Source organism: Apteryx rowi, unplaced genomic scaffold (assembly GCF_003343035.1).
Source record: "Apteryx rowi isolate R43461 unplaced genomic scaffold, aptRow1 scaffold_440, whole genome shotgun sequence".
NCBI classification, from domain to species: domain Eukaryota; kingdom Metazoa; phylum Chordata; class Aves; order Apterygiformes; family Apterygidae; genus Apteryx; species Apteryx rowi.
The window spans coordinates 507517-522048 of NW_020450695.1; the positions used below are offsets into that span (position 1 = coordinate 507517).

Sequence of the window (14532 nt, forward strand, 5' to 3'; positions counted from 1 at the left end):
AGCGGCGGCCTGCCCGGCTCGGGCAGAGGCCGGGCGGCCGGTTAGCCCCCCCTTCCCGCGGCGGCGGGGGCCAGCGGCGCCCCCGGGGACCCCTCGCGTTTCCGTCCCGAGCGGGCCTCGCCGTCGTGTGGCGGTGGCGGGGGAAGCCCTTCGCCCGCGGGCCTCTCCCGCTGTCCCGTCCAGCCCCGGCCGGCTCCGGGCTTGCCGAGAGATGATGAAATACATTAACTTGGAAATCAGTCTAGGCAGCGGGAGGGAAATGTGGTCCCGGGTCCCTAGCGGGAAACTGGCCGGTGCACGAGGCTTTAATGGTGTCTGTTGTCTGAATGCAGGGCCAGACTTACTGCGTATGTTTGGAGCTGGTGGAAGAAAGGGGTGAGCTGGGACTCAGATCCACTGGCTGCCATGCAAGGAAAGGTTACTGCAGCCCACCTGCCTAATTGATGTTTTCCTGCAAATTAATAAAACTGGTTTCTTCCTAAAGCTGATCAGAAATACATCCTTTTAAAAAGCAGCCTCACCCTAAAGGCTCCAAGCAGAACCAACTCTGTGCTTGCCTTGGTAAGTCATCTCACTGTTAAAGCATCTTTGTTGTTAGGAAATTATGTTCTACTATAAGGCTGAATTTATGAAACTTCAGTCTACAGCCAGTGGATCTTGGCTGTGCTTTTGCTGGCAAGTTCACTGGTCCCATTTTCAAACATCTTGCCTGTTTTTTGTTAACTGGTCAGGATTCCTTTCAGCTTTCTGGTAAAGTGAGTTCTGTAACATTTGCACTGAAGCACTGGAGATCTCTGGATTTCTCTGGTAGCTCTTTCTTATATCTACCTCATGTTTTCGCATCTTGTCAAAAGGGAAGAGGGTGAATATTTGAGTTGGATATGTTTTTTTAGTTATATTCTTACCAGTGCTGAATACAGAAGCGAAACCACTTCCCTATTTAGACCTGACTCATCCCCTTTTCTGCATCCCAGAGTCACCTTGACCATTTTGCCATACCACACCACTCCTGTGAAAACTTACATTGAGCTGTTTACAGTAAGCAGTAAATATCAGTGTTTTCTAAGCCAGAGCTTCATCCTGTATCTAGAGCATGTATTTTTCAGTTTTCAGATGTATTGTGTTGCATCTAGCAGTATTTTTTTGAAATTCAACTGTATATCTGCATGACCCAGACCAATCTCTGGCAAGGAGAACAATTGTTACTGGTTATTTTATTTGTGTTGATACCAGGAATATCCTGTATAGTTGTCTTCAAGGCAGTTTGCTACTTTTTGATTGTGAAAATCAGTTTGGAGAAGCCTTTGGGAGAAGGAGGACATATGGAGGAACAGACTACTAGGTATTTAGAAATAAGAATTTGATCATAAAGAAACATGCTCTTTGCTTTGCTTGCTTTTATTTGAGCGCAGTCTCTCTGAGGAATTTTGTGTACATGAACCTTCTCGTGATGACTTGATTTTTATCATTCTTTCTTGTGTTTGAGCAGAGGATGCCAAAAGACAACAGCCGCTTGCCAGGCAATATCCAAGAACAAGACCTTGTTACCACTGCAAGCAATAATTGCTTGCATAATACTGAAGATTTGGGAGTTGAACAAGAAAGTGGCTTTTGTAGCAATGACCAGAGTAATAGTCTTGGCATTCCCAGCTCTGCTAATCAGCCATCCACTTCTATGGCTGCTCCTTTGGAGGTTCCCAGAAGAGGACAACCCCTCTTACATATCAACAGGCAGCAGATTCAGTCTATTTCATATAGTGCTCAGGCTGCAGAGCTCAAAGGTTTAGGAGTTGATGTCTATGATCAGGATGTATTGGAGCAAGGAGTCCTGCAGCAAGTAGATCATGCAATTAATGAAGCTAACAAAGCAACAAGAACAGTTGATGCAGAGAAAGAATATCAGTCAGTGCTGGATGACTTAAGGTAAGTTTTGTGTACTTTCTTACTGTTACTTTCTGCTACTGGTATCTAATGATGTTTAGTGTCTCAGGTTTTTAAATGCTGGAGGAGGAGGAGATGTTTTGCAACCACTAGATCATGTTTCCTGTCCTGAGTCACCCACCTTTAAAAATATATATATGTATATATGATCAGTGAAGCATTGGTATCATTTGACTGTTTGACTCAGTTATGCAACAGGACAATAGAGACATAAGGAATAGAGCATGTCTTCTTTCTCTGCTTTGTCTACTGTTTTCTGGGCAGTTAAGAACTGCATTGTACTCCATCATTCAAAGTTATATTCAGAAAAAGTGCCATTTTTCCCATTCTGTAGGTTTCATGTGGTTATCTGCTTCTGGTTATGTGCTTTATGTGACTTGGATGGCTCCATATCATCAGTGTTCTTGTACAAAGAACTTCAAAGAATCAAATGCTTAACTGGGTATGTTGTCAGTAAAAAACTTCAAGGGATAGCAGTCACAAGTCTTTGAATTTTGACCTTAGGTCCTCCTTTCTGTTTCTAATTTCACTTTAGAATTACTGTGTGAACTAATGCAGGTAAATAATTCTACTTGTGCTTCTGTTTCACTGTACTGCATTAATGTTGCTTTTTAGTGCTCAGGAATACAGTACACCTCCAATACCTATGTCAGCTCCTGCATAGCTCTCTTCCTATGCATATACTTAATTTTATGCACTTGATTAATTTTCCAGTTTGCATGGGGAGATGTGAGATTAAGTAACTTTGCAAAACTGGAGCCTAATTTCAAATGCTATGTAACTGCAAGGAGGTAAGGAGTAGATAGCTTCTGAGAAGAAGAATGGAGTGATGTAACTATTGTAATTAGATTATGTAGTTATTCAAAGAGAGGTGCACAGTGTTGTGAATTAGTTGATATTTTTCCTGTTTTTATTTTAAAAACATCCTGTGATCTTTTTCTTACCTCTCTATTTCACTGTCCACTTACAGTCTTAATAAGGGATTTACATGTGGAGATGCAAATGATTTGAGCAGACCTGTTGAACCTCTTCTGACTGGGATGCAATGTGCAAGTCTGAAAGATGATTTTGGAGAAAACAGGCAAAGATTTAGTTGATTTGTTGAGCAGAGGGACCAGCAAAAATAAAGATATGAGAGTAGAGTATGATGGAGTTGATAAGAGTCCTAGAATGTTGTGAATGAATGGCTGGGGGTAAAACCAGGTGAGAAGTGTGTTTTTTTTAAGTAGCTGGCACCAAGTTCATAGTAAAAGGTACATGATGAGATGACATCCACACCAATCGTTTTTACTTCTCTTCAACTTTAATTAAAGTTAAATAAAGCGTTGTGAAAGAGGACAGTAGCAATATATGGTAAGGGACTGTAGGGCCAAGGAGACAACAGCCAAAAAGGTAAGAGACTTTCAAGAGAATGGTGTACTTTAAAGAGCAAAAAAGAAGCCTGAAAAGGGGGATGAGATGGTTCAAAAGTGTTGAAAGAGAATGGACAAATCAGGGAGCAGCAAATGATACCTGGGAAGCTGGTAGAATACATCTCAACAGCAGAGTGATAGAATCCAGATTAAAGAAAATTAGGAGTAGATTTGCAGAGAGCAAAGCTGAGGAAAGGATTGTAAACTGTATGTTTTTAAAATGAGCAGAATTTTGAAGAGATAGATGTGGTCAAATGATCTGCCCACTAGCAGCTAGAGACTGTGTAGTGCTATTTTTTGCATAGAGGGGGGATAATGGTTGCTTTGCAGGTAGTGCAGACAATTAACTCTTTTTGCATAATTTGGAAAATTATTTAAAATAATTTTAAACTCTTTTTCTTTACTAGAGCTGAACAGTACATTGCAATCTTCTTGTTTTTCAGATCGTGTACAATATCTCTGAAACAAATAAATAAAATTATCGAGCAACTTTCACCTCAAGCTGCCACAAACAAAGATGTAAACCGAAAACTAGATTCTGTAAAACGGCAAAAATATAACAAGGTGATTAGATTACGTTAATTTCCTGCTGACATTGCTTAACTTGTATTTTGGTTTAAGATTTGGATTATGTCATCTAGTTCATGCTTAATAATCTAGTTCAGAGTCAGTCTAAACTTGCTGTTCCTTCTCTTTTTTAATGGTTCAATTTTCTACCAAAAAATGTTCATATCTAATTTAAAGATGTGAAGTTGAGGGGAGGGCCAGTTATGTTTGTTTTACTCTGAGTTTCAGAACATACTCTGCAACTGAAGTTCCAGGACCTGCTTGGAAAACTACTTTGCATTGATTTAATTAAATCCCTCCTGGTAGTATTTGGAGCATTAGCAAAGCATTGTTAGGGCATGATTTAATAGTTCATCTAAGTCTTGGCTGTCACAGTCTTCAGTCCCCGCCTTCCTTTCCCTAATCCTCTGTCATTGCTGTATCCTTGTACAAGTGTTCATCATTCCCTTCTGTGAGCCATTTTAACTCACTGATTTGGCAGAAACTTCTCCAGCCTTTTTCTGTCAAAGTAGTAAGTTAAAAGAGCTTGTAGAGGAATCTAGTAGGTGTCAGTATAAGGTAAGCAATGGACATACACAGCTGTGAATAGGAAAATGGAGACTTGAGGAAAAGGAAACTTCTCATTGTCAGGAATGGAGCTCATTGTTTCAGGGAAATGCACCCTAATATTTTCTCTGATGATCAACCTGATTGAAAAAGTTATTGTCTTTTGCCTCCAGACACTTCTTCCTAGTCTTAGGCCATTTGCCACTGACCCATTCATTCTTTTTTTTCTTTTTAATTTTGATCATTTCAGCAACTCTGATAACTTTGTGCTTCCCATTTGGCCAATTAAGGCAGTGAGGGGGAAGGTACTGAGCTACAGCATGGTATTGGGAACAAGTAGCTGGAGATAGTGGGTAAAGACGCATTAAACCAGACTTACACTGAAGAGTGATCGTGTAATTGGACCTTTTATATTTTGTCTTCATATTACTTGAAGTAACTTACTCAGGCTTTAGTTGCAGATGAAATTCAGACCTGATTGGGAGTCTGTTGTTAGCTGTCTCTGACAGTCCTTAAGTGTAAAAATTTATCTCTGTATAGAATCTGTAAGTTATAAGAGTGGTCCCAATAACCTCAAGAGTTTGGTTACATTATACAGTGTGTTTGGAATCAGGTGCTTTATTTGAAGCTGGACTTCTTGGGCTAGTTTTTTCATGTAAAAGTTCCTTTAGGTATTCTTTCTTTTCCAATATTTAAAAAACTGTTGAAAGAAAGATGAGATCTTCTCTTATTGAGACAAAATGGACATTAATGACTATTGCAAGACAGCTGTTTCCTTAGAGCTGTCATACAGGGAGTGTTTTATAACATAAATACTGTGGTAGCAAGGATAGTAGCGCATACACAGGGGATGTATATTGTACCGTACACAAGTACACTCACCCTTTGTAGTTTGAAAAGTGTTGCATGAAGGCATGGGCAGGCTAGTAAATCTTTCTTCCACAAAAATGTTCATTTTGACATAAACTTGATCTTTAACCTTTATGGGTTTGGAACACCACCAAAGAATCAAAACATTGCTGGTAAATATGCAGTTGAGGGTATTAGGGTTGGATAAAAGGTGTAGCAGAAATGCTAAGTGGAATTCATTTCCATAACAGTAATGAGCTGTGCTTGTTACAGCAGCTGTAATGTTGAATTTTTTTCACTTCTATTTTTCAAAAGCATTTCACTTTGTAGCTTTTGCAATTAAATTAGCTACTCCTGAGTTAACAAACATTTATTAAGATGACTGATTTAAAGTATCAGTTTCTTTCTAACAAAGCATTTCAAAACTTTTATGATAGTAAATATTACTAGATTTTATAGCTGGCTTTAGTAATTTATTAAATAGTAGCCAAATCTTGCAAATTAAGAACAATTTTTTTTGTGTTCTCTGTGCATCTCAGTAGCCCACTTTAATGGGCTTTACTGGAATCCACGCATTCATAAAATGACCTCACAAGATGGACGTCAAAATGCCTAACGTGCATGTGAAATTCAGATTTGTGTGTATGAGCAATCTGACCTTACTGTGTGCATATCTAAGGATGATCATACACACCACATTTGTGCATTCTGTGGGGCAGTGCCCTATAAGTATTGTGGTGACCCTCTTTCATGTTTTTTTTTTTTTTTTCCAAAAGGGATACTGTCAACATTTGAATTTGACTTTCTGGTGGAAAATGCTGCAAACATAATAACTTGAGAATTGTTTAAAAGGATAGCAAGTTTATAAATCAGATTAAAAATTAAATGATGTACCTGCTTGTCATTCAAGGAGCAACAGTTAAAGAAGATCAAAGCAAAGCAAAAGCGACTCCAAGCAATTCTTGCTGGAACAGGGATTCTTGATGAAATTAATGATGTTGAAATCGAGGATGATGAAGGTATGGGGGAAAGTTGAAATCAGTGTGTCCCGTCCTACTTTGATGTACAAACTACCTTTTGTAGTTTGAAGCTAATTGGCAAGATCTTTGCCAATATGGGAGGAAATTTCAGTGGTTTGTTTTCAAAGAGAGATTTAAGAACACTTAATTCTCTGCACCTGCAGAATTGCAGATCTTGTCATATTCACATGGGAAGTTTTAAAAAATGGAAGTTAATCCATGTTCAGCTCAGTAGGGATGGCTGATGCACATTAGAGTATCGGGCTTAATAAATTGGAAATCTTAACAATTTTCACAGCTAATTTGATAAAGATGACTAACATCTTGATTGAATTACATTTTATATGCTGAATGCTATCAATCAGCATTAACAAAATTGTTTTTTCATATTGTTGGGAAATATCACTAGAAATGGAGGGGGGAAGTGCTTCTCTTTGTCAGGCTGCACTTTTTTTTTTTTTTAAGGAAAGGCTTCGTATGAGTAGAGTATTTGTTGTCTCAGTGTTTCCTGCTCAAATGTACTTCAGTATGTGTTCTCTCTTGCTGCCATCTGTAAACACAGCTTGGATTTTGTAATTCCAGCTCGACCATATCTTGCCCACCATCACTGATCTGCAGTATTCCAAGGGCCAAGCTTGCACCCTGTTGACATCTGTGCCTCCCCCTTAGGCTGTGTTCTTTGCAGAGGTGTAACCTCAGCGTGCTGCCAGTAGTTCCAGACATGTGGCTGGAGTGGGTTCCAGAACTCATGGAGCTCTTGTTTTCTTATAGCTCAGAAAAACTTACAGGGGTCAAAACCCTTGTAAACTTTTCTTAGTAGAAAAGCATCTTGAGGCTTTTTGTTTTTACACAGGTTCATGCAGTAAAACTCAAGATATCTGGTATGATGATGAAATGTAGCTAAGATATGAATGGAATCCCAGACAGAAGAAATGGAGTTTAGTAATTCCAATGGTTTGAGAATTTGGGGGGAGCGGGGGAAATGAGGGGTAGGCAGGGAGGAGTTTCATGTCTGATGCAGCCTTGTTTCTCATTAAACTTATTTTGGTGATAAATACAGTGCATGAAATTGAACCATATACAGTAGTATGCCGTGCCGGTGGTTCTGGTATAGCTATTTTGAAGTTTTGGACCCTAATAATAGATTTCAAGCTGGAGCTCCTTGTCAACTCCCTGCATTCCAGAACTTTTCCCCCTCTTTGGTTTCACTAATTATATTTTGCATTAAATATGTATTTATACATTTAATGACTGTATGCAATTTGACTAAAATGCTCTTGTATGGCAATGTACTGTGCAGCCAATCTGGCTTTTAAACTCATAATATAAATACTAGTGTTGTAGAGTAGGAAGGTGGTTTTGGTTCTGGTTGTGTATTTTTTGAGGGGAGGGTTGGGGAGGTTTTTTTCTTTTGTTTGCTTTTTTGGGTTATTTTATTTTTTCCTAAGTATCTGGGAAGATAGTCTTTTATGTGTTTCTTAAGATTTGTGTCCATGTCCTGGTGTGGTAAATGGAAATGCCAAATTTCAAGCCTACAAGTAAGACTGAAAAATCAATAATAAAAATAAAAATGAACAGTGTTACTGCATATAGGAACTCAGTGTTTTTTTCACTGAACAGCATGACATGGGTTGAACTGAAAGCATAAGGAGTGCGTTAGAATAGTACATGTGGCATTAAGGGTTATTATTTCATGGTAGTTCTTGCTGGTATGTATTGTTTCAGAAGCATTTGCATTTTGATAATGGGTGTAATGTTTCCTATGTTAAGTTTGAGAAGTAGTTTGAAGTTAAAGTTACAATCTATTTCAGCCTTCAGTTTTGTTGTTTTTTCCCCTTTTGTGAATTTCTCTTCTCATATTCTGTGTGATGTTAATTTCGAGTTTTATGTTGTATATAAAAACGGAACTGCATGCATTTGAAGCTTGAAAACAAACTTGTTGTGTTTGAGTTATTCAGAAGGTGTTAACTGGATGTTCCAATTTTTGTTATAGAACCTGGGCCATCATCAGGTCCACTGCATCTTGGCAGTATGCTTATGCCAGTTCAGGAAACAGAGTGGGAAGAGCTTATTCGTACTGGCCAGATGACTCCTTTTGGAACTAAAATACCTCAGAAGCCAAAGAGACAGCCACGGCAGTTAATGCTAAATGAAACATCTGATTTTGAGAAGTATTTAGCAGATCAAGCTAAGCTGTCATCTGAAAGGAAGAAGCTATCACTTCTGAAAAGAGCAAAGAAGAAAGCACAAGCCAAAAATGTTCAGCGCACATCTCCCACATCCATCACAAAGGAGAAAAGGAGTAAAGCGAGAACTCTGTCAAAAACAGATAAGCGCTTAAAAGAACACATGAACAAACTTCAGAAGCGTGCCCTTCAGATTCAGTCAAAAGCAGGGATTCCAAAAGAAAAGAAATACCTTGAGGCCAAGGAGAAGCTGAGGCATGAACAGAATGATGATAGTGGAGAGTCTGAGTATGTACCTGATGAGGAGTTTTTTGATCCAGAAGCAGCAGAAGATGAGGAACAGCAGGCATCTTCTCATGCTGAGAATGATTCTGATTATGAACTTAGGACTTTGTCAGGAAAAGGAAAGTATTTGGTGAAGAGAGATTTTAAAGAAGCTGAAGATGATGCTGACTTCTTTCCAAGTTCTGAGGAGGAAGAAGAGCATACAGTAGGGAAGCGCAAAATAAAGAGATGGAGAGATGATGGAGATGAAGACTATTATAAACAGAGACTAAGGTTAGTCCTAGAAGTTTTTATTAGTAACTTTAACAAATGATGTTGCACATGTAAAGGCAATGTCTGTAATATACTGCTAGGAATTGAAATAAGGGAAATGAGGCGGTCAGAATCATCACAGCCCTCTAACAGGAATCAGATGTACGTCTTAATTATAAGGACTTTGCTATTTTATTTTTGTTTGTTATAGTGTCCTTCAATAATATGCTATTTCTATATCAGTGTTTGTTGTTTGTAAAATTGTGAATATGACCAAAGTAGAGTATATAAAACAATATATTTGGCTGAATTACCATTTACTTAAGTAGGGCTTTCATCTGCAGATCATATATTTTTGAAAGGTAGTAAATGTCATGTTTTCCATTTGATAGGTAAAATTACAGTACAAACAGACTGTGATTCTTCAGGGGAGGGTACTTTTACACAATAAGAGAGAAGTCTGGTTTAGGTTGAGATGGGATTCTTAGTTTTCTGCTTTAATTAGTTAATTGTGCTAATGAAGAAGAAATAACTTGAACAAATGGTAGTTATATACTATTTTTGTAGAATATGTTAGTTTATTGAAATCTGAAGCCACAGGAAGTTTTTGTCTGTAGCAGAACTTGTCTTAGAAGATGCTATGAAATAAACTTTTATTTCCTTTTGTATAAGGACAGAGAGGGGAACTTATGTCAAATGTGTATACTCTTTAATCAGATGTTGTTTAATTGTGTACCTGTGCTCATCACGATATGCTCAGTTGGGTAGAACTGTTTTTTACTTTTTTGTATAAGTGAAAGTTACAGTGATCACATACTGTTATCAGTGTTGTTGTGTAGAGCTAGCCGTACTTTCATAGATGAATTTATCGGAGCATACTTTCAGCCACTTTGTTTTGTAAGGAGAGCGTATCCTCCCACAAAACTCATAGCTTTCTCTTCAGGCACAGAATGAATTTCCTAAGTACTTATAAAGTGTCTGGCTAACATATTTACTTGACAGTCAATATAAAATGGATCTCAGATTTAATTTTTTAAAAAATTATACTGGAAAGATTTAAAGCCTATATTATTTGATTATTAGGACGTAATATCTCTTGCATAAATTATAGTGGATGATTTAAGTAGTGAGGACTGGACATTTATGTTGCTATTATTCCTAAGCCTAAAAAGAGCTGTCCTGTTTGACAGTGTTTTTTCCTCTTGTTTTTGATGAGAGTGATGGTAAAAATGTCGTTATTTAAAGAGGTGTAGTGGTGATGGTGGTAGTAGTAGTGTCTTTTGCTACTATGATGACCTAAGGTTGTAAACTTAGTAAGATTTCTAAGAAGAGACAGCATATTGTATTAAATAAACTAGTATAGTTAGGTGGGAAAATATAACTAAGTTGTCAGGAACACAAGTTACTTTTAAAAATGGCAGCTGAAAGACTTGTTGCTAATCTGGTGATTTATGAAAGCTGTATAACCCAGATATTAATGGCATCTCTGTAGCTACAATGTGATGTTGAGATCTTTTCATATCTGTTGAGCTCCTAACAAGAAGACTGCAATGTTTCCATTTTCACAACTGCCTAGAAAACATTCTAAGGGACAAGGAAGTGACATCTAATTTGTTCAGCTGTTAAGTTGCTAATTAGACATGCCAGTAAAGTTGAGAGATATTTCTGGCCACAGTGGGAACCAAAAGATCAAGTTCACTAAAATGGTTGCTTTGTTTGTTTAATTGTTCTCTAACCAGTGGCATTTTGTCTCTTTTCTAGTGTAAGTGTTGAACCTCATATAATAACCTTCAACTTGCTTACTTTTAATTATCTTTTGTGAATGTCTTTTTCAACTAGTTTACAGTCCTCCAGAATTCATGGCTTCCAACTTGAAAACCACTGTTCTAGAGTAGAAGGAACAATAGACATTAGGGCTGTTAGTGAAGGGCTGATTGATGTAGTGATAAGGCCATAGCACAAGAACCTAGTTAATGCTTGGGAGAATCAAATTAGGTTTCCACAGAAATATAAAAGCTTGTGAATTTAAATGAAGTGGTGTAAGAGAAGAGAAGGAGTCAAGAAGAAAAGGTATTAACACTCATCTTTTCCCATGGTGAGAACCTGAACTGCTGGAAGAAGAGGTTTCTCCTGAAAGCAGAGGTGCTCACTACAACTCCAGTTATAGAATTGTTATTGCTGATAACGAAACCTTAGGTAGGAAGAGCCTAACTTTGCTTTCAGATCTCGGATTACCAGGGCAGGTCTGGAGCTGATTGAGGCAATAGGCTTGCAATTCCAGGATGCTGCTTTTCAAAGTTAGAACATAGTTTACTGCTCTTGGGAGCAGAGAGATTTGAGCAAGAAGTTAATCTGAACAAGGTTCATAGGTTTAAAAATAATTTTTTTTATTGGATGCATTAACAAAAATTAATTCTATTAATTGGTAAGATATTTACTATTTTACTGAATAAAACTGTTCTCCTCACATTTAAGTTAGACCAATATTAAATCATTTTTAATTCAGTGTTTTCATCAAGAGTAATTTATTTTGATTGAAAGTTTTAATATGACTCACAGTTTAAATTCATTCAAATGCGTTTTTTAATAACATTAAGATTGTGACAATTTATCCTTAGCAAAGTCATATCATAGACTACATTTCTTTTGGTTACTAAAGTTACAATAAAAGCCTAAATGAATTTTAGAAATATCAATAACTGTAATTGCCACCAAAACACTACATCTCTTAAAATTTTCATAGCTACAGTTATTGTAGCTGTTATGCTGCAGCTGTCCACATTGACGTTTTTATGCTGACACCCCCAGGTAATCTTCATTATGGGAAATGCCATGAGAAAATAAAATGTAGTGAATTAAGAAACATATTAAGAATGCTATAGAAATGCTGTCATTTGCTTACATTTATGTCTTGTTTCGTGTCAGTTTTACTTTTGAATGCAAATGAATGGTGAGATTATAGTATATTTTACCCCAGAGAGAGCAGGAGAAAATCCTTTAGGATTACTTTAGTTTTCTGAACATTTAGTCTTGTGCTGGGCTCTGAATAAAGTCCTACACTTTTAAAGATTGAAAATGAGTTTCCTTAACATTAAAACTTTTCAGGGATGGGACTTGAAGAGATTGGTCTGTGTCAAGGGGAAAATACTGTGATGTTGTTAAAGCATGATAATTAGCTAACTGTGGGACTGCTAAGAATCTCTAGAACAAGAGACTGTTTTGGAATAGGAGCTGGTATTTCTGCAGTAAACAGGGCAGGCAAGTGGGAGCACTGAGCTCTTTCCTTTCATTCCAAAGGTTACTCTGCAGCAGTAAGCCTGTCACGCAAAGCAAGATGTGATCAAGAGATAGTAAAAAAGAAAGTTAGCTATACAGAATTCAGTTCACACTCTAAGTAACTTTAGTTCTTTTTCCTTGTGCAGGTCCTTGTTTAGATTACATGATCTTGCCTTTCTCTAGTTGCTGTAATTGGAGTAGTTTTTGCTGTGCAGACACGCAGGGAAAAATACTCTGTTCTGAAGAGGTTAACATCTAAGATGAGTTATATCAAGCAAGAATAATGAACAATAGCAAGGAAAATCAGGATTATGAAGAGGTAAAGTAAATAAGTAGGAGACTCTCAAGCATTTAGATTTAGGATTCGATGAAAGGTAGATCGTCATTCCCTTCATACTGGCTGTTACCAGCTGAATCCAGAGGCCTGGATTAGGTAAGCAGTCCCTAGGTTGAAGCTAAAGGTCTCAGAGGCTTGATCTCCATCAACAGCCAGATGTCAGTTGTATATTTTGTTGTGTGCAGCATGACTGTTTTGGTCTAGAAGTGTTCAAAGTTGGGGCTGATGGAGTGTTAGCATGTTGCCTCTTGTCTTGTGGAACTGTCAGGTCATGACAGAACAATTTCTTTGAAAATTGTTGAATGAGTGGAACTGCACCTGTTTTTTTGGCTTCTTCTACCTAGAATCAAAAGATACAAGTAACTTATGCAGGTTAAATGTGCAGGAAATAAACCTTTGTCAGATTCGCAACAAGACTACCGCATGATTTTCTTAGGTTACTCTCTTTGAAGATTTTGCAGATGTGAAAGCTGCAGTCTGTCAAGACTATCTGTCAAGATTCTTTTTTTTTTTCCCTTCCGCATACTTATCAAAAATTTCCTGTGCATTTAATAAAAATATAACTGAATAACTTTTGCTGCTCATAATAAATGCAGTTAATCAATGTGTTGTATTATGGGTGTCACTAATACAATGTCTACATGAGGTAATAGCTTGGAGTTAAAAAAGCATTTCAGAGATCTTATAGTCACTATCCCCATGGCAGCTGCCGGTACATATCTGCCGACTGCTTCAGGGAAGGAATTATATGCCATGTTGTGGGAGATAAGTGCTGAATCTGTATTTTCTTGTTTGTTTTGTATAGTTTGTGGAGTACAGCTATTTGGATAGCTTTTCATTCAATTGCTGTCAAATGCTTGCACACAAGACTCAAAAAGCTTCTTCTTTCCATGCTTCCCAAGTGACATCCAAGAGACTGAGTTGCTGGAAGTTGTGGCTATCAGTATACAGAACAGTTGATACAAACAATCAAACCAAAAGCAAGGATTGGCCAAAAAATTAGTTGCATTTTCTTCTGATTAGATCAGTTTTCATGTGCTAGCTGTCTTTGAAGTACCTGAGTCACTGAATCTTTCAATGTTTCAGAGTTATAAATTAAAAAATGATTAAATATTACCTTTCCTGGAAGACATTTTCTTAGAGCATCTAACTGCTCTTTAAAATGACAAAGCCAAGACACAAATGAAGATATATTTTGGCTCACTTACTGAGTACACCTTTCATTCTAAGCTCAAGTGTGTAATTGTCTACATCAGTCTCAATTTACTTGCAGAGACTTGTGCTACTAACTGCATGTATTTCATCTGTTAGGATGTACCAATTAAATCCACCCATATAGACCATAAAAAGTTAGATCAGAAAAGTAATGCTGAATGCCTCAATTTAGCAAATTATAATAATCTGTAAGGGATTCTTAGCTGTCTAAAATAGAAAACATATTGTGCTTCAAAAATGCAAACTATATTAAACACTCAGCTTGGTTCCTGACTGTATTTTTTTTTTAAATCAAATTGTGCTCATTACTGTGTTTTGGATGTAGAATTTCTTTCTTGGGTATTGCAATAAGTGGGAAATGAGATTAGTATCTGAACACAGTCCTACATTAAGAAAGATTTAATTGTGTGATATATGGCTTTCATACTGCACTTGCAGGATAAAATCATACCCATGTTAGTGACCATGGGCAATATAAAAGTAGATTTCTCAAAGGTCATGCTTGTATTTTCAAGAAACTTTAATACAGTAAAACCTGTGTTTCTTGTTTGTTTCGGCATGCTAATAAGATTTAACGGAGATTAGTAAGGCATTTTCTTATTAGGTCAATATGTTACTCTGTAATTAAGTAAAATATATATGCTACT

The 14532-nt window shown here is 37.2% G+C and overlaps 1 protein-coding gene across 7 annotated transcripts in view; it reads left to right on the top strand.

Moving 5' to 3' along the window:
• The window catches only part of ERCC6 (ERCC excision repair 6, chromatin remodeling factor), a 54704-nt gene that overhangs the window by 218 nt on the left and 39954 nt on the right, over positions 1-14532 (top strand). Inside the window, exons 2-8 of one of the 7 annotated variants that reach the window (XM_026076862.1) lie at positions 333-561; positions 1234-1342; positions 1490-1923; positions 2276-2383; positions 3797-3917; positions 6226-6334; positions 8328-9078. In XM_026076862.1, the coding sequence (XP_025932647.1) occupies positions 1493-1923; positions 2276-2383; positions 3797-3917; positions 6226-6334; positions 8328-9078 (1520 nt within the window). In that variant the 5' untranslated portion in view covers positions 333-561; positions 1234-1342; positions 1490-1492. Of the gene's footprint in view, positions 1-105; positions 562-1233; positions 1343-1489; positions 1924-2275; positions 2384-2911; positions 3145-3796; positions 3918-6091; positions 6335-8327; positions 9079-14532 lie in introns of those variants that run through there. The other 6 variants (XM_026076860.1, XM_026076861.1, XM_026076863.1 and 3 more) reach the window with 6 other exon arrangements.